We start from the raw sequence: 21,150 nt of genomic DNA, 5'->3' as shown, positions 1-21,150 counted from the left end.
ATGGATAGAATTGTACCCCTCTTATCCTATGGTTTTGTCAGTGTTTCCATGTCATAAATAAAAATTTAAAAAATTTAAAATAAACCTTTTATTTATTAAAAAAAAACACGAAAACTTGATAGTGATGGTAAGCCATCAAGAAAGAGAAAATAAGAATCCAACTATCACAAAGATATTATCAGGATACACGCCAAATGTGCCCTTCCAATAAAATGCCATTGGCTACAATAACAGCTTCAGAAGTATAGAGGTAGCTCACTGGGTAGGGTGTCTACTTTGTCCTATTCACAGACCAGGTTCAAATACTGATAACTCATGTGAGAAAGTGACTGGGAAAAGCTTGGGTTCTATGCTATTTTTCCCCTTAGCTTCTAGCTGCATTAAAAACGCAACCCACAAAAGTGAAATATATTTCTACGAAGCCTGAGATTCACACAAAATAACAATAGTAATAATTGTATTTCATTACTAGGAAAGATGGCATATATAATAAAATTTGCCAAAGTTCACTTTTGTCTACAAGTACTTAAGTAAATTAAAATGACTAAAAAGGAACAGTACATGGTTGATCAAATTGATACAAAGGTAATATAAAAATGAGAGCCACAACATTTAAGCTCATGAAAATCCCTCATCAAAAATGAAACAAAAAAACTCCATAGCATTTCAACCTGAATTACTAATCTTAAATTAAGATGTGCAAGGTTAATTTTAAAAGCCATGTAATGTCACAACAAAAATCAAGATATAGGAGTATGAGGAAGATATGAAGCTAGCATTGACTAAACAAAATACTTGAAGAGCATATTATCTCAAATGACAACTTGCAAAACTTTCTATGGAGATGAGACTGTACTCAACATTAAAAGAAGTGAGAAAGGTGTGAAAATGAAATGAATAAAGAGGATTAAGTAGTGACAATCAACATCCTTCCCAGAGTAAGAATTGAAAAAAAAAAAAAGAAAACCAGAGTTCCATGGAAAAGTATCAAAGGGATAACCATTGTATGATAATTAATCCAGAGAAGAAGGTAGAAAAGGTCAGAATTTTTTTTTAGTGGAATAGTTTGATTCTTATTTATTTACCTATTCCCTTTTGTTGCCCTGTTGTTTTATTGTTGTAGTTATTATTGATGTCATTGTTGTTGGATAGGACAGAGAGAAATGGAGAAAGGAGGGGAAGACAGAGAGGAGGAGAGAAGTGAGATACCTGCAGACCTGCTTCACCACTTGTGAAGCAATTCCCCTGCAGGTGGGGAGCCAGGGGCTCGAACTGGGACATTTATTCTGGTTCTTGCGCTTTGCGCCACCTGCACTTAACCTGCTGTGCTACTGCCTGACTCCCAAAGGTCAGAAATTTTATCTGAAGAAAAGTAGCTGTGAACGCTACCAAACTGAAAAGAGGCAAATAAATACCCAGGTCCATGAAGCTCAGCTCAACTAATTCTAGAGAAAATACATCTAGATATATAAGGAAAAAAATCACTGCTAAAATAGTGGAAATCAAAGAAAAAGAATTCTGAAAACAGGAGGAAAGCTATAAAGTTACATACTAGGGAATGCCTCGTCTCGAAAGAAGGGGAAAACTTAACTGAAAATTGAGTCACTAATCAAGAAATATAAAAAAGATAAGTGTTGGGAGTCGGGCTGTAGCGCAGCGGGTTAAGCGCAGGTGGTGCAAAGCACAAGGACCTGCATAAGGATCCCGGTTCGAACCCTGGCTCCCCACCTGCAGGGGAGTCGCTTCACAGGCAGTGAAGCAGGTCTGCAGGTGTCTTTCTCTCCTCCTCTCTGTCTTCCCCTCCTTTCTCCATTTCTCTCTGTCCTATCCAACAACGACAACAACAATAATAACTACAACAATAAAACAACAAGGGCAACAAAAGGGAATAAATAAAATATTTAAAAAAAAAAAAGGTAAGTGTTTACAAAACTCTCCTACCTCTAAATTAAGTCCACCACAGTGTGCCAGGCCCTGAAAGCCTCTCCATTTCCATTACTCTTTATGGCTTCCTTTCTCAGAATGCTTTGCTTTGGCATTATACACTAAACCACTCCAAGTTTTACTATGTGCTTCTCCTTTCTTTCTTTCTTTTTTTTTTTAAATTCATGAGAAAGATAAGGGAAAGAGAGAGAAAGAACCAGACATCACTCTGGCACATGTGCTGCCGGGGACTGAACTAAGGACCTCATGGTTGAGAATCTAATGCTTTATCTACTGCATCGCCTCCTTTCTGTTCTTGTTCCTTAGGTTCTGCTCGTGAGTCAGATCACAGATCATCCCACATTCATTTTACTCTTTCTGGCTTATCTTATGTAACATGATTCCCCCCCCCTTTTTTGGTTTGCTTCAGACGCTTTACATTTGATTTTTTTTTTTTGTGGTACATTTTATTTTTGACATCACAGACCAATCTGACTATATGCACTGAATGCATTGCATTGACACCACATGTAACAATAATTAAAGACTGCACTTAACGTGTGCTCTTACATTTTTTAAAAGGAAACTATATCCTTATCATCTCATAAATTATTAATATATCACTAATAAAATCATTTTAAAAATGGACAGAGCTCTCATTCATTACTGGACAGAAGATGATTCTAAAATCACCTTGGAAAACTGACTGCTGAGTCAGGCTGAACAGAAGCAAACTATCAACACCAAGATAGAGATGTAGTCATAACAAAAGTTTTTATCCAACTCCATGTTCTCAAACTCAAACAAAAACTACCATAGTCGTGGGTCCCTAGAAACATGCCTTAAATGGACTTCCTAGCTTTCTTCCACCCTATGATCCTTAATCTTATCTGCTCTGTTCCTACTTTTTGGTTTCTGTTCATTAACTTTTTTGTCTCACTTTATATCCTGCCACCTCCCAGACACCAAGTTGCAGATGCTACCATGATTTCATCTGGACTTCTCTGTACAAATGATCTCACCAATGTGCCCTGGAACCTCACCTCTTCAGAGCTCTACTCCACTAGGGAAAGAACAGAAACAGGTGGGGGTAGGGATTAACCTTCCAATGTCCATGTCTAGCAGAGAAGCAGTTACAGAAGCCAGAATTCCTACCTTCTGGACCCCAAAAACAATTTTGATTCATATTCCCAGTGGGGGAGAAGTGATAGGAGGAAGAGGATATAAGAGGGCTCCGAACACCAGCTCCATTGGGACCTGGAGAGAGAGAGAGAGGAGGAAATAGGAAGGGACATTTAGATGCAATATGTGTGGCTTGGAGAGGAAGAGAGGACTAGACCCAGAAGAAAAAGGGAGCAATTATATACAAATGTAGACAGATAATTGTAGAGACAATAGTTAACCCATATTTGCAAACTTGGGAGAACTGTGGTGGCTTACAATGGAAGGATAGATTTAGAACTCTGATGGTGGGAATGGTGTAGAATTATACCCCTGTTGACATGTAATCTGAAAATCAATATTAAATCACTAATAAAAATGGATATAGGCATAATAAGTAAATATTTATAAAACATTATTTTTAGATAGAGGCAGAGAAAAAAAAAAAAGCAAGACCATAACACTGAAGCTTCTTTCAATGTGGTGGCAGCTGAGCCTGAGTCTGTGTAGTGTACATGGCAAAGCAGGGTACTAGCCAATGAACTATTTACCAGTTACAGAACATTTTCAAAAGTAATTAATGCATAACTAAGATGAGCTTATCTTTATTATCCTCTGAAGGTCTAGAACTGTTTTCTTTTAAATCCTGACTTATTTTTATTGACTTAATAATGACTGACAAGATTGTATGGTTCCATACAATTCCCAACACCAGAGTTCTATATCTCAAACCCTCTACTGGAAGCTTTCCTATTCTTTATCACTCTGGGGTTATGAACCCAGGATCATTATGAGGTGCAGAAGGTAGAAGGTCTGGCTTCTATAATTGCTTCTCCACTAGACATGGGTGTTATCAGGTCAATTCTTACTCCCAGCCTATTTCTATCTTTTCCTAGTGGGGTAGGGCTCTTGAGAGGTGAAGTTCTAGGACACACTGGTGAGGTCATCTGCCCAGGGATGTCAGGTTGGCATCATGATAGCAACTGCAACGTGCTGTCTGAAAAGCATTAATATATAAAGCAGAATAAATTTTTTAATAATCAGGAACCTAAAGGTAAGAACCGAGCAGATGGAACTAAGGGTCTTCATGTGGAAAGAAGCTAGGAAGTCCATTTTAGGTAGGATCCAGCTTTTTAGTCCTATTTCCAACCCTGACACCATCTCCCGAGACCTTTAGCTCACCTGGATGTTAGCTGTTGGGCTCAGGCAAAAATTAATAAAGTCATGGACCCTTTGGAATATATCTGAAATCCTGATTTATTATAATACAATGAAAGTACAATCACCTTAGATGTGTGCTGGCCTAAAACATCAATTCAACACTTAATATATCAGTAAATAACATGTCAGAAACATGAAATAAATAATACATTACAAATAACTTCTTTCACAATTACCAACAGATTTCAATGTTAGCCCTGCAGTAGTAAGTCAGAAAAAGGCCTGATCAAGTGCTGACAGTTTCACCTTTTTGCTGAGATTCATATTCTCCATCTTTGCCTTCAGAAGCTTCATCTTATTCATAGTTATTGAATTTTCAATTATCTGGTGCCCAGAAGGAGAAGGCTCAACTTCTTCATCCTCATCAGTGTATAAATTATACACAGAACCACCACTGCAAAAAAAAAAAAATCCTATTGAATTGTTTGAAACCTGCACACACTGAAACTACAGATGCTGCTAGAAATAGAATAAACTCCCCACCTGCAGGGGGAAAGCTTCACGTGTGGTAAAGCAGGGCTGCAGATGTCTCTCTTTTTCTCTCCCTCTCAATCTCCTCCTCCCTTCTAAATTTCTGTATCTATCTAATAAACAAATAAAATATATAAAAAAGAAATAGAACAATAAACTCATTTGCCAATTTATTTTAGAGATAAAATATTAGAATAAATATGATCTCATATTGAAAACCTAGTACATTTTGAGTGAAGGTTTTTTGATATCTGCTACATTATTTCCATATGGGATGCATTGGATCGACCTTCCCGTGGTGCATCCCGTGAGTACCCATTCATTGGGGAAACTGACGATCCTTCCTAGCCGACTGAATCCACATGGATCCCAGTCACTTTCAAAGCCATTAACTGGCTACGGAAGAAGGGCAAACGCTAGAAGAAGAAGATTTCCATATAAGCAAAATCCAGTTTCATTGAAGGTTCTTATGTGTTTTTATCAGCTACCTAAACCATAAGCTGATTAAATTTCTATGAACCAGGATAAAAATAGACAGAAAAGTCCATACGTTTATTCATTCTGTGAGACTTCTCACATAAAACAGGAATCCATATACAATATCTTAATATCTGAACAACAGCAAATAAAAAAAGGAGAGATAACTAAAGATGTTTATCTCAGTTGATTTGGAAATGTACCCATCTGAGTAGCATAGATTTTAACATGGAAGATACTATCATCAAGTAACAACACAAATTATTAAATGTGAAATAGCAACAGTTGAGCATAAACACTAAAATTTCATTCATCTTTGTCAATATTAAAAAAATAGAATGATAAAGATTTCAGGAAGCACATAGTTAGAATATCTGAAGAATGACTAAACTTAAACATAGAATAAGAAATGTTGACTGGTACAAAGCCTGATTTGCTTATGGAAAACTAAAGTATATCTTTATGCTAAGGAAGTATGAGATTTAATAAGATTTCCTATTCTCATATTGGTAAGAAGTAGCAAAATTAGTATAGCTTTAATAGGGTATGTTCAAAAACACTTTTCAAACATATACCACCACTAACAAGGGCAAAGTAGAGTGTGTAGGTCTATTCTTAAACTGTATGCTAAAACTGATGATATTTAAACTCATTTATTAATTATACAAACAGCAAGAAAAATTATTGGAAGGAAGGATAGCAAGAATTGGTTTCCATAATAAATTTCAATCCCCAGTGCTTGTCTTTTTTTTTTTTTTTTGGCCTACCAGAGTTAACTCTGGGACATTGTGACTTTTTAAATTACTTGCAGATACTCAGCATGTCAGATAACAAAATATAAAACACTGAGTACCACAATTTGAAAGTATAGTTGAGAAATATTTTTTTAAATCAACTAGATGGCAAATAATGTGATACTATGCAATGGGAACATTGCTATTCTAAAGAAAACATTATTTTTGGAGATATTAGAATAAGGACATATAATATTCTCAACCTGAGGAAAACAGTTGTAAGGAAATCTTCAAATGTTTTAAATGAAATAGCTCATATCACAGCAGGTTTTAACAAAATTTTAAAGTAAAAAAGAATATCGCAATTTGTATAAGTCCTATGTAATTTATGGACCAGTCAAGTAAGGAAATTTGTTTGCCAATAGAGAATTAAACCAAATTTGATCACAGCAGTTAAAGAGATGCATGTAGATAAAATAAAATGATTTTATTTTAAATTTTATTATCTCTATTTATTGGGTAGAGATAGCCATAAGTTGAGAGGGGAGGGGGTGATACAAAGGGAGAAAGAGAGACACTTGCAATATTGCTTCACCACTCATAAAGCTTTCCCCCTGCAGGTGAGGACTTGAATTCGGGTCCTTGCACACTGTAACATATGTGCTCAACCAGATGAACCACCACCCAGCCCCGATAAAATAAACTCAAAGACTTATTTTCTTTTTGGCTAAAACAATTTCTTGAAAAACTGTCAACTTTGGGAGCAACATTAATAGTTAAGAAACAGAAATAAAGCAAGTGAAAATCTAGTCAATCTTTTTGGTGCTTTTGGTTATTCAGAACATTAACAAAGTAGCCCCTCTTATGTACAGGGATACATTCCAAGATCTCTGTTGGATGCCTGAAAATGTGAACAGCACCAAAATTTACATAGTGAGGTTTATTTTTCTATGCATAGATACTTATGATAAAGTTTAATTGTGTACTGTTAAGACATTAACAATAACTAATAATAGAATGAACACAAAATACACTGTAGTGAAAGTGGCTTTTCAATTTCAATACTTTTATTTTTTTGATTGTTGGGATGTAGGGACCATAATCAGAGCATTGTATATTAAGCATGTAGTTCTAGTACGGAGCTACATGCCCAGTCATGTTTCAAAACAACTGGCTTACATAGAATTAGTTTAATATCACTCCACAGTTGTCCTAGGGTAACCAAAATTATGAAAGGAGAAACTGTGGGGGTGGGGGAGTATTATTACAGTATCAAGTTTGAGGTGACTGGACAACTAGACTAACTGAACAGTCTCTCTCTCTTTTTTTTTTTTTTGTTCCTCCAGGGTTATTGCTGGGCTCGGTGCCTGCACCATGAATCCACCGCTCCTGGAGGCCACTTTTCCCCCTTTTTGTTGCCCTAGTTGTTGCAGCCTTGTTGCGGTTATTATTGCCATTGTTGACGTTGCTTTGTTGTTGGATAGGACAGAAAGAAATGGAGAGAGGAGAGGAAGACAGAGAGAGAGGGGGAAAGACAGACACCTGCAGACCTGCTTCACCGCCTGTGAAGCGATTCCCCTGCAGGTGGGGAGCCGGGGGCTCGAACCGGGATCCTTACTGGTCCCTGCACTTTGCGCCACGTGCGCTTAACCCACTGCGCCACCGCCCGACCCCCACAGTCTCTCTTTTTAAAATTTATTTATTTTTTCTTTTTACCAGAGCACTGCTCAGCTCTGGCTTATGGTGGTGTGGGGGATTGAACCTGGGACTTAGGTTGAAACATGTAGTATCGACTTCTGAAAGTTAAAAACAAAGTAAGAACTCCATTCTCAGTCAGATTTGCAGCAAACATATTTTCTGTAACTCAAAAGTATATTTCCAGCAACATTTGCATTACTTGTTGCAGCTGTCAAATCCTACCCCCCCCTTACCCAGAGTCCTTTGCTTTGGTGCAATATACTAAACCAGTCCAAGTTTTACTTTCTGTTTCTTAAACTCTGCCCATGAATGAGACCATCCCATATTCATATTTCTCTTTCTGGCTTAGCTCACTTAACATGATTCCTTTGAAAAATGGTAACCATACTGATTTTTCAAGAACTATGGTGGTTGGGGTGGGGGTGGGTGGGCATGAGAGTCTCTCTGAATTTTGATGGAGGCTGTTATGACTAACACTATGTATGGGTATGGAACTATACTCCTGAAATCTTATAATTTTGTAAAGCACCTTAATCATTAACAAAAAGGGAAGAATTAATATTCAGCATCAAGAGAGAATGAGAGTGAGCAAGAGACCAAGAGTGCTGCTCAGCTCTGGCATATGATGGCATTGGGACTGAGCCTGAGACATCTAGATCCTTATGCATATAAGTCTGGTAGACTATCTCCTATGCATACAAGTCTGGTATACTATCTCCTTATGCATACAAGTCTGGTATACTATCACTAGTGAGTGTGTGCGTGTGTGTGCACATACGTACGCACATGCACCTAAGCCTTGAACATGGATGATTTCACTACTACAGGTTAACTTTTTCCAATAGAAGTACAGATATAGGCAGAGAGAGAGAGAGAGAGAGAGGTAGAGAGAGAGAGAGAGAGCGAGACCCGTTGTACTAAAGCTTCCTCTAGCACTGCAGTAGTCCCATATAGTTGTACCAGAGACTTGAACCTAGGCTGTGCACATGGCAAAGCAGGTGTCCTACCAGATGAGCTATGCCACTCATCCTGCACCAGTAACTTTTTTTCTTTAATGTGGGATTCAAGTTGGATACATGTAATACTTTTACTCCCCCCCCCCCCCCGCACACACCCCTAACAAACCGCTATTCCTCTTTAAAGTTACTTAACAGTTTGCCCCTAACGTTCCAACTCCTTTCAGGTAAAATAAAGGGTCATCCATCTTCGATTGTCTATAGAGACATAGTTATCTTTACATAATTGATATTACTAGATCCTATTTATGGAAGACTGAATACTCCATGAAGAACAATAATCTTTGTAACTCAGTGTATAGTGGAGAGACTGGTTATAAAAGAAATTGTTCAGTGATTTAAAGTGAAAGGAGATATAGCATCATAGCAAAAGTGCACAGAAATTAACAAGTTGTCTTGTTCAATTCCCCTATTGTTCTATTTTTTAGCATCTTTAGGTGACTGACCTCTGAATTTATAACTAACATAATAGTCTTTCCCCCTTGTACAGAGTAGGACAAGACCAAAGAAACTATTTACCTTTATGCAACAGAGTTAAAAATTTTATAGAAATAGTGGCTTTAGCTTCAATACTTTGTATTACATCAAGATGGTATAGTGACATACTATTGTGACCACAGTTTGGCAAGCATCTTAGAGCATTATACAGTTATAAAAATAAGTATTTGTATGGAAATAATCTTACACCACAAAGAAATTTAAGTCTTAGAAATTATTAAGTACTATTCATATGAAGGAAAATCTTGAATTACATACCTAGGATTGGGTGGTGTGTGTGTGTGTGTGTGTGTGTGTGTGTGTTTGGTGGGGGGGGTTGGGGATGCAGGGAGCATGAAATTTAGCCAGTATTGTGAATAAGATTATTTTGACCACACAAGGAAAACAGAGAGGTCCATGGAGTGTATTATACAAAAGAAGTGTTTTTCTCTTAAGTGGCATGCAAATGAAAACCTGTTTACCTTAACGATTCAGATAGTGGTGTTAAAGTGCCATCACCCCTATCTACTACACGAAAGAAATTCAATTGATCTCCTTCTCGGTATACCAAAAATGTAACTTGTTTGTTGCAGGAGGTTTTCTCCCAGACCTCATCTCGACTCGAGTCCATGTACTCAGCCATCTCCCTAAATGGATCTTCCACAGGAACTACAAATGGAAAAAACTGATTAAAAAAAAGCTCTCAATTTATACTGTTTTATGCATTTTGGTACAGTGACAGGATAGAAAGTGCAGAATTTGAAAACTGCACAAATAACATGATAGTCTTCAAATAAGTCTCTGGTCTCTTATAGGTAGAATAGTATTTCTGGCATTGCATTAATACAAAATAAATGAGATGCATTATTATGCTGTTATATACAGAGGGTTTAACCTGTGCCACAATCTCCCATGTATTTTTTTTAAATTATTATCTTTAAAGGTAGTTTCTCCTTACACCTTCTGCTTCCTGTACTTTTAGCATTGGTTCCAACAATCAATAATCAAAAATGCAATCCTATTTTAGATTAAAAAATAAGCGCAATTAGGGGACTGGATGGTAACATGGTTGAGTACACATGTTACAGTGCACAAGGATGTGGGTTCGAGTCCCTGATGCCCACCTGTAGGGGGAAAGCTTTGCAAATGGTGAAGCAGTGCTGCAAGTGTCTCTCTGTCTCTTTCCCTTTCTATCTCCCCCTACCCTCTCAATTTTTGGCTATCTCTATCCAGTAAATAAAGATAATAAAAAAATTAAAAGAAAAAATAAACATAATTGGGAGACTTATGTAAGAAAAAAAGCAATCTTTGGAATTCTTGAATCAATTCTCTTTGAATGCCTTTTCTTCTTTCTGATATTATATAGAGGTAAATTCTTCCTAGAGCTTTTTTTTTTTTTTTAACATTAAACTAGGTAATGGAAGGGGCAGGGGGAAGGGAGGGAGCTATGCACCTAGTTAAGCACACATGCTACCATGTACATAGACCCAAGTTCAAGCTCCTGGTCTCCACCTGCAGGGGAAAGCTTCATAAGTGGTGAAGCAGTGCTGCAGGTGCCTTCTTCAAAATCTATTGTCCGTTAAGATCTTACAGTACTTTCCTTTCATTCTGTTAATTTTCACTAAACTTGAATGCTTTTATAACTGTGGTCCACAGCAAGGGATTTGCATTTGAAGTCCATACTAAATATTTCCACAAAAGTCTTTAATTTAACAAAGATAATTCAATAAAGGCAAAATTAACAAAATCTGAATTTCAAATATAAAAAGATAAGTTCTAGGTGACAATTTCTCAACTTACAGATAAAGCCACAAACAACTGTGGGTGAAATAAACATGCACATGTTTGCAAGTATATCACTTGATTTACCAAAAGACAGTAGAAGATAAAAGCCATTTATTTTCATTTAAAATATTAAAAATATGTGCATATATATAGATATTACACACACACGCATGCACATTCAGCAATTAAACTTCTTTCCATAAATAAAAACTAATTATAGTCCTAGTAGGAAAGTAGACTGTTTGATTAAACAGCCTAATTTAAAGACAACATAATATATAAATAACCAACCAACTTTCAAAAAATGTAACATATGACCAAGGAATAGCTCACTGGGTAGGGTGTATGCCTTGCCATGCTTATAGCCCAGATTCAAACCCTGATGCCACATGGAAATACCATAGAACTAGGTGAAGCTCCAGGGCTACAGTGTTTCTCTCTCTTTTTTTTTTCCTGCCTGTTTCTTTGTTTCTATCTCAATGAAAAAGTCTGCAAGGAACATGAAACAGATCTCTCATCTGAGAGAAGATAGATCTAGAGAGAAAAAGGAGGAAGGGGGAAGGGAAAACAGGGGAAGAGGAGGAGGGAAGAGGGAAGACTAGGATTAGGGAAAGGAAGGAAGAAAGAAATGAAGGAAAAACTGCATGTCATTAAACACTGTTACTACTATAAAGGCTCAGTAAGCAGGGTTCTTACATTAGCCTCAGAATTGGTACTATAAATGTCATGTAGTATGTTTTTAAGTTCAGTTAATAGTCCCTGGTATTACAAGGGTTAGTTTATCAGTTCTAACTTTATTGTCCATTACTTTGGCAATCTTTCCAAAAGAGTTCAATAGGCAAAGTAACTTCTCACACAATTTTCTTAAGGTAGCTAGGACAAAAGATTAGATACTAGGCCTAAAAAAAAATCATCTCATGAAACAGGTAATTTGACTTTTGGAAGAATAAGCCACCAGTGGAATCCATACTTAACCTTTAGTTTTCCAACTAGTGAAGGATGGATTAAACACATATGAAGGTCTTCCCTAAAATGAGACATGGAGCAAGACAGCCCTGAGCAATCTAATGACACCACTAGTGGTTGGGGACTCTTGTGACCTGCCTGAGTTGCAATCGAATGTGATACTCCCAGTTTTTTCCATGCTTGGACTTCACTTACTTTTTTTCCTCATAACTTTCTTGTTAATGAAGTCTCTGTTCACCTCTTCTGAGGGCCAGTACACAGTCATTCCTTATACCCACAAACAATTTTATATTACCCTGTTATCTACACAGCATTAATTAAATTTTGACTGTCAAAGATGTCAAAACTACACATTTTGTTTTTACACGTTTCATCAGTGAAACATGGACTTTTTCTCTCATTTTCTATTTATGAAATTTAACTTCCCATTGGTTTACCATAAGATTTCAGGAGTACTGATTCACGCCTCTAAACACGTATAAATTTCATCACACTCATCATCAAAGTTTCAGTGCAACCACATTATCAAAACAACCCCACTACCTTTACCTATCCCCTTCCTCATTCCCTCTGCTAACCATTGACTATTCAACAGTGTGAGTTATATTTTGGTGTGTTCTACAAGTTAATTTGTTTTGATGATTCATTTTCCCTATGTGAATGAAAACATCCAATAATTATGTTTTACTTCCCGACTTAGCTCTTGTTCTATCAAAAGGCATACCTTCATCTTTTAATAGCTATGAAGTATTTATTTCACTGAATAGATATACCACAACTTCATCAAGGATAGTGGTTTCTGTGTTTTTCTCTGTGTTAATGGATTTAACCTTGGCTTTATACACTACACTATATAGCCTTTCAGTATGAATTTTTCTAAGAGTTATTTATTACATATGAGACGTAATTCACATGGGATGAGTAAAGCCACAGAGTCAGCAAGAAAGAGAGAAAGTCAGAGCCTCACTCTGCTGTATGCAGTGTTGGGAATCAAAATGGAAGCCTTCCTTAGTCGTGCAAAGCTAACATTCTACCAGTTGAGCTACTTCCCCTGTTCCAAATGTGCTTGTTTAATGATCTTGTTTAATGATACGAGGTTTTTACATGTACAATATAGATACATTCTAGTCATTTTAAATCTATACAAACTACTACTTCAGACTGCTGAGCATTCACATTTACTGTAATCATTGGTATGTGGAAAGATACTGCTAGGCTATCTTCTGTTTTCTGGTAATTCTGTATTTTGGGTGTTAATTTTTCCTTAAGTCTCTCTTCCTGCCTGGTACATTGGATTTATTTCCCTAGATATCCATGGTCTCATGAATGCCTAACTCCACTACTCAGGGACAAAAGTTCCATTCATATATATAGAGAAAGACAGAAACACCATAGCACTGGAGCCTGCTCCAGAGACATAGCACTCCTATCTGTTGTCAGGGCCTAAAACTGGGCCATGGACATTGCAAGGCAAATACTCTAGCTGGTTAGTTACCTCTCTAGTCTCTGGTGGAATGTTTTTTTGTGTTTTTTTTTTAATTTATTTTTATTGGGCAAGGACTTTTCCCATGTTGTGATATACTTGAAAAACTACAACATTTACTAGGTTGCTGGAAAAGTCATGACATAGTTTTCTATGTAAACAAGTGTCATGACTTTTCCAACATCCAATAGTAGACACTCAACATGTTTGTCAAATGAATAAATGGACTTACAAAGACCACTCACATTCTGGAATTTTCTATAATACTCTATAATTATCCTCAAAGATTAAGATTCAGTGAATGAAACATGCAACATCAATATAATAATAACAAAATATTTATAATTTGCCATCCCATTTCTCTTCTCTATCCTGGTGCCATTTCTCCTCCAATCTCCCTAGATTGAAAGAGGAATCCTAAGAGTTTCTAGAATATTAGTTCCTGCCCCTCTGCACTTAAGGTTTTTTGCAGGCAGTGCCTTGGGGAACAAAGCTGTTTTTCTAAGATAACAGCAGAAAAGGACCCTGACTATAACCTGAGAATATAAAGACCGGCTTGAAAACTATCAGCAAATTTCTTTAGTGTAATTTTAACATAGGCCTACCTCTTCTAGTATTTATCGGTCCTCCACGCATAGCCAATACCAGCTTCAAGGTACAACCCTCTGAAATGCTGTAGGTAATTAACACAAAAGTAGCCATAATTATCAAAATGTATTCAGCATTATATATACATGTACATATAATTAGGTGTTAGCTTAGCAGGCACAGTACCTGAACTCTAAAATATTAAAAAGATACAGTAATGCTCATAAATATATAACTTTATTAGAACACCTAATTAAACATGAAGCTCTCCTAAGTCCTTAATAACACATGAAATTCCAGAATTAAAATACTGAAAAGGACCTCTTAGGATCATGTGATTCACACTCTTCCATTCACAAATAAGTTTACTCCTAGATATTTTATTGTTTTTGTTGCTATAGTAAAAAGAATTGATTTCTGGATTTCAATTTCTTCTTAGTGTTTGCATAGAGGAATGCCACTGACTATTGAACGTTAGTTTTATAGCCTGACACCTTACTGTATTGCCTGATGATTTCCAAAAGCTTCTTGCTGTTTTAGGTTTTTCTGTGTATACTATCATGTCATCTGCGAATAAGGAGAGTTTGACTTCTTCTCTTCCAATCTGTATGCCTTTAATTCCTTGCTCCTGCCTGATTGCTATGGCAAGAACTTCCAACACTATGTTGAATAGTAATGGTGATAGTGGACAGCCCTGTCTAGTACCTGATCTGAGTGGAAATACTTCCAGTTTTTCACCACTGAGTATGATGCTGGCTGTAGGTCTGCTATATATAGACTCCACTATCTTCAGGAATTTTCCATATTCCCATTTTTTGTAGTGTTTTGATCACAAATAGGGAAAAAGAGGCCCTTAGATGAAAGAATGAAACGGCATGTCCAAGATGCGATTTGCTAGAAAGTAGTATTTATACAAAAATCTACAAGGTAACGTTCATGCCCAGTGCTCTTGTAACTATTCTTCATTGCCTCTACCACTTTGCTCTCAAGAGTGATAAACTGTGTGAAATGAGGGAGGATCAAAATTGGAAGTATCATATACTGTAGAAATGAGAGGAAAAAGTAAAAAACCAAGACTTGGTAACAGGCAGTACTCACTTCCCCAATACGCTGGTGAAAATGGAAAGAAAAAGAATGAATGTAGCCAAATGGAAATGGGTCTACATTCAAATAAATGATCAAGGCAAGACCTAAAAACAGGAAGGGACATATAGCTTGGCATGAACAATGAAAGGTAAAACAAAGAACCAGAAGACAAAGACAAAGTAGCATAGGGTACAGAGTAAATACTGTAACAATTCAAAGTTTACACTGAATCGCACGAATCAGAGAGATGGTTCATGGTTCAGCAGGTAAAGCACATGCCTTATAATCATACATAAGGTTCTGTATTTGATCCTAATGCTACATGGGAAGGTCACAGAGAACCTGAAGAAACTACATGGATGGTGGAGAAGCACTCTAGTGTCTCTTCCTTCATTTCACCTTCTTTCTCTACTTCTCCTCCCCTCTCTATTCCCTACTTTCCAGCCTCACTAAAATATAAAGATTGGGCCATAGAGGCAGCTCAGTGGAATCACACATATACAAAGACCTGAGTGCATTCCTCAGGACTGTATTGAAAAACTTGAGGGGGTAGGGAGTGAAGGTGACTGACCCAGTAGAGGACATACATCACCATGCATAAGGACCCAGGTTTCAGCCCATGGCCACCACATGGAAGCATCATGGGGAAGTTTCACAAGTGACGAGTAGAGTTGCTATGTCCCTCCTCTCCCTTTCTCTCTTTTTCTCTCTCCCTCTCTACCTGTCTCTCATCTTCTATCTAAAAGAAAAACAGCTGCTAAGAGCAGTGAGTGAGTACACTTATGCAGGACTGTGGAGCCCCAGTAATATCCCTGCTGGAAAATACATAATATTTTAAAAGAAAAATATGGAAGAAGAGATATGATCCACAAATTAAGAAAAGCACTAGTATATATAGTTGCAGTATTGAGCATCTATGAAAGAGCTAATACACAATTGCACTCACTTGTAATCATTCAAGCAATAATCATCTTCAAGTTCCATGTTATTCCAGATTAAGTGCTGCTGACAGATGGGAATACCTTGGGGAAAGGTTATTTTAAAAAGGGTTAAAATTTTAAGTCTTTAAAATAGTATAATGTAAAACTATTTTACTAAAGAACTAAAATTATTAAACACACTTCTAAACCAAATGTTAACTGCTTAGTTACAAATTACATAGTCATACATAAAACATAACTAAAAGAAATGGATCCAACCCAATCACTTAAAAGAGGAGGAGGAGGAGGAGGAAGAGGAGGCAAAGGAGGAAGAAGAGGAGGAGGAAGAAGGGCAGGAGGAAGAAGGGCAGGAGGAAAAGGAGGAGGTGGTAGTGGTGGTAGTGGTTTCAATAACTCTCTGCCTTTAAATAGATACAGTAATAGAAAATCCTCAGTTAACGATGGCCTTCTTGGTCACTGCCAGGTCACTTAGGAAATCCTTGGATTACCTCATAGATTCAATGGGCCTAGACCTCTAGTAGATCCCTCTCTCCACCATCACTGGTCATTTCCATTATAAGCCCTCTGTGGGCCTCTCCATGACTTTGCTCTCACTATACAAGTAGCAATGGTGGGAGTTAGCAGTAGTGCACCAGGTTAAACACAGGTGGTGCAAAGTGCAAGGACCGGCTTAAGGACCTGGGTTCGAGCCCCCCAGCTCCCCACATGTAGGGGAGTCACTTCACAGGAGGTGAAGCAGATCTGTGTCTTTCTCTCCCCCTCTCTGTCTTCCCCTCCTCTCTCCATTTCTCTCTGTCCTATCCAACAACAACAATAACTACAACAATAAAACAAGGGCAACAAAAGGAAATAAATATTTACCAAAAAAAAAAAAAAAGTAGCAATGGTAAGGACTGCCCCACTCTCCCAAGGGAGGCTGGGTCATCCTATTCTGCCACTGGAGGAAAACTGGTCTTGAAATGAAGGCAGCCTCGAATGTCCCCAGCTGTGACCATGGACTTCAAACTCAAACTGACAGGGACAGAGAGGTTACACAGGCTCCTGAGTTAAATATAAATAGACATAGGCCCTGTGTCAAAATAATGTGGTAAATAGTTAATTATATTTATGTATTTTCTTGAAGTTTGGGAATTACTCTCTGTTCTGATTGAGCTTCCCAGTCCTATTCTTAACTCTGACACCATCTTCCCAGACAATATTTTTAGTCCACTTGTAGGTTAGCTATCAAGCTCCAGCAAATGTTACCACAGTCAAGGGTCCCAAGTAACATACCTAAAATAGACTCCCTACCTTCTATCCACTCTAAAATCTCTATTCCTACCTTATGGTTCCTGTTCATTAAACATTCCGTCCTGATTTATATCTTACTGCATTTCAGCCACTGAGTTGCAAATGCTACTATGATTTCATCTTGAACACCTCACCAATGTGTCCTGGAACCTCGCCTCTCCAGAACTCTACACCACTAGGGAAAGAAAGGGACAGGCTGGGAGTATGGATTGACTTGCTAATGCCCATGTTCAGCAGAGAAGTAATTACAGAAGCCGGACTTTCCACCTTCTGCATCCCATAATGATTCTGGGCCCATACTCCCAGAGGGATAAAGAATTCCAGGAAAGCCTCCAGTGGAGGGGATGGGATACAGAACTCTGGTGGGGGAATGATATGGAATTGTACCCCTCTTATTTTACAATCTGGATAGTCATTATTAAATCACTAGTAAAAAAAAATCCACCAGGACCAATTAGATTCATCCTTGAGGAGCAGGGATGGTTTGACATTTGCAACACAATCAGTGTAATACATCACCACCACAACAACAAAAATCCTATGGCCTTATCAATTAACACTGGAAAAGGATGTGATAAGATCCAATACTAATTTATGATTTAACAAAACCTTTAAAAATTGGTAATCAGGGGGTTGGGTGGTGGTGCAACTGGTTAAGTGCCACCATGCACAAGGACCTGGGTTCAAGTCCCAATGCCCAACTTCAAGGAGAGAAGCATAAGCAGTTGAACAGTACTCTGTCTCTATTTCCCTATATTCTTTTTTCTTTCTTTCTTTTTTTTGCTTTAACCTTTCTTTCTTTATTGGGGGGGGATTAATGGTTTATAGTCAACAGTAAAATAAAGTAGTTTGTACATGTGTAATATTTCTTAGTTTTCCACATAACAATTCAACCCCCTCTAGGTCCTCCTCTCCTATCATGGTCTAGGACCTGAATCACACCCCCCCACCCCAGAGTCTTTTACTTTGGTGAATATCTTCTGTCTCTGTCAGAAAGAAAGAAAAAAGGTAAAAAAAAATGGCTGTCAGGAATAATGGGGTCATATTAGTACCAAGCCCCAGCAATAAGCCCGGTAGAATAAATGAATAGTGCTCTGATGCCTCATTCTCATTCTCTCTTAAAAATTAATTAATTAATCAATTAATTAAATGTATTGGCAGGAAAGACTAAAAAATAATTTCACTATAAACCAGAAACCCAGTGTGACAACAACTAGGAAGAAACTCACAAATCTCAGCTTTTTGATGAAAGAATTTGGATCACACATAGGACATCCCAACTTTTTTAAACTTTCACCTTAAAAAAATGCTCCCTCCTAAGGGTATGAATTGACTTGTCAATGTCTATGTCCAGCAGAGAAGCAATTACAGAAGCCAGACCTCCCATTTTCTGCACCCCATAGAGATCTTTGGTCCATACTCCCAGAGGGATAAAGAATAGGGAAGCTTTCAATGAAGGAAATGGGATATGGAACTCTGATGGTGGGAATTGGATGGAATTGTACCCCTCTTCTCCCACAATCTTGTTGATGATTAATAAATCACTAATAATAATTTAAAAAGTTGAAAACACAAAACAGACCTTGGACTGGGTTTGGTGTATTGCACCAAAGTAAAAGACTGGGGTAGGGAAAGGGTTCTGAAGGTTCATGTTCCTGAAGGTTCTGGAACATGGTGGCAGAGGAAGACCCAGAGGGGGCTTAATTATTATGCGGAAAACTGAGAAATGTTACACATGTACAAACTACTGTATTTTACTGTTGACTATAAACCATTAATCCTCCCCCCAATAATGAAAAAAGAAAAGAAAAATGCCTCCTCAAACCATGTAGCTGTGAAAGCCAACTGGACTTTGAAAACAAGACCTACAAGGCTATGTGGAAATAAGAGACAAAGTTCAAGCAGATTCACTGTGGCTAATCCTTGGAGCCTAGCAAAGAGGAAACAGAAATGTAAATGGGCATTTTTTTTTTTTTTGGTCAGTGTGGTGCTGGAACCACATACATGCAAGATACCACTTCTGGAAACCCAGGCTATATTTTTATGCTTTCTATTTGAAACAGAAAAATGAGAGAAAGAAACCACAGCACTGTTTCATCACCCATGGAGCTTCCCCTTGTAATGTGGTGCTCTTAGGTGGTTCCAGGACTCAAACCCAGGCCTAAAACATAGGTTAAGTTGAGTACCATATTGGATGAGCCTATCTCCCAGCACCTGTTTATCTTAGTCATTAAGGCATGACGGATTTGTTGAAACAGACCAAATTTGAGTCCCAGCATCCCATGTGAGATGCTGTGGTATTTCTGCCTTTCTACTCTGTGTCCTTGTGTCTGAATGATTAAAAAAATAAAAGTGGCCTGGAGTGGTAATTTTTTTACTTACTAAGGCCATAGGATAAGAGGGGTACAACTCCACACAATTCCCACCAACAGAGTTCCACATCCCATCCCCTCCATTGGAAGCCCTTCCACTCTCTCTCTGGGAGCATGGATGCAGGATAGGGTGCAGTAGGTGGAAGGTCTGGCCCCTACAATTGCTTCTCCACTGGACATGGGTGTTGGCAGGTTGATTCATACTCCCAGCCTGTCCCTCTGGAGAGGTGGGGTTCCAGGATACACTGGCAATATCATCTACCCAGGGATGTCAGGTTGGCATCATGGTAGTATCTGCACCTTGGTTTTACATTGATATCTTCCACCCAAGCCACATCCTTTGACTGTGTGATGCTTGTGGCACTGATGGGTTTATGTTGATGAGTATCACACAACTGAGGTAAAGTGCAAGACAGTCCCTAACCAACTACATCCCCAGTCAGCATTCTGGCATATGTGGTACCAGGGATCAAACTTCATGCTTGAAAGTCTTACACTCTTCTGCTGTGTCACCTCCAGGACCACTTAAGGCATTTCATTTGCCACTTCCTTTAGTAGGAGACTGTTGTTAGGATATTCAAGAATTATTGTTTCCTGTTGGTGTTAGATACAACTTTATTGTTGTCTTTTTATTTTTATTTTATTTTATTTATTTATTCCCTTTTGTTGCCCTTTATTGTTGTCTTTTAAAAATAAAATTCAGTCACAGCTAGAAATACATCTTGCTATACAGTATTTGACTGTTTTATAGTTTCTATTATTGTGGGTGAAAGTCAATAACCACACTTAGTTCTTAGTTTCCAGTAATCATACTCCAACAACAGAAATCAGGACTCCTTGAGAAATGGTTGGTTCTAACATAGGGCAGGACATGAGTATACTGTAGGTCAAAAAATAGGTGGGAGTGGAGACAGTAAAACAAAACATGGTAATTATAGTGCCTGAGGGACAAATATTTCTCTTATCATCATGTTTAGGAACATTTTTCCCCCTTTTCCTTCTGTCTTAGGGGTAAAGCTTAGAATCTCATACTTGACTAGTCCTACTAGATAATGAGAACAAACAACTGCTTTAATGCTGAAAGATTTGCATTTTGCTACCTCAGACTTCTTATAACTTCAATTATATTAGTACAGATTTAAACAAACATTGGAAAATATTTTAAAATGTTTACTCTGGATTTCTGTTCTGTGTGAAAGGGCTTCTATCATATTGCGAGAAAAGTTTGATTCTTCTTTTGAATAAATTATTTGATCTTGTCTCATCATTTATTTATCTCATCATTTTTTCTTTTTCCTTTATACGACACATGAATTTTTAAAGATCTCTAGGTAAACCTTACATTCAAAAGCTACTGTGTAGATGAATACAATGTTTCCATAAATATTCTACTTACATGCAATTAAATAGTAAAATGATTTTTTAATCCTTCTTAGAATGGAAGTAAAAGTATACTTCTAA

At 37.5% G+C, this 21,150-nt stretch overlaps 1 protein-coding gene across 12 annotated transcripts in view; it reads right to left on the bottom strand.

The window, feature by feature from the left end:
- The window catches only part of ZFAND4 (zinc finger AN1-type containing 4), a 57,724-nt gene that overhangs the window by 19,362 nt on the left and 17,212 nt on the right, over positions 1–21,150 (bottom strand). For 9 of the 12 annotated variants that reach the window (XR_009550006.1, XR_009550007.1, XM_007526492.3 and 6 more), the window contains 4 exons: positions 16,033–16,108; positions 14,018–14,085; positions 9,661–9,847; positions 4,552–4,699 (listed from right to left, as the gene is read on the bottom strand). Coding sequence is in view for 10 of the 12 variants with exons in the window: in XM_007526492.3 (XP_007526554.1) it covers positions 4,552–4,699; positions 9,661–9,847; positions 14,018–14,085; positions 16,033–16,108 (479 nt within the window). In the remaining 2 variants the exon portion in view is untranslated. Of the gene's footprint in view, positions 1–4,551; positions 4,700–9,660; positions 9,848–14,017; positions 14,086–16,032; positions 16,109–21,150 lie in introns of those variants that run through there. The other 3 variants (XM_060191677.1, XM_060191682.1, XM_060191654.1) reach the window with 3 other exon arrangements.

The sequence above is a fragment of the Erinaceus europaeus genome, chromosome 1, assembly GCF_950295315.1.
Source record: "Erinaceus europaeus chromosome 1, mEriEur2.1, whole genome shotgun sequence".
NCBI lineage: Eukaryota > Metazoa > Chordata > Mammalia > Eulipotyphla > Erinaceidae > Erinaceus > Erinaceus europaeus.
Note: the sequence above shows the minus strand (reverse complement) of the source record. Positions and strands in the feature narration are given on the sequence as shown.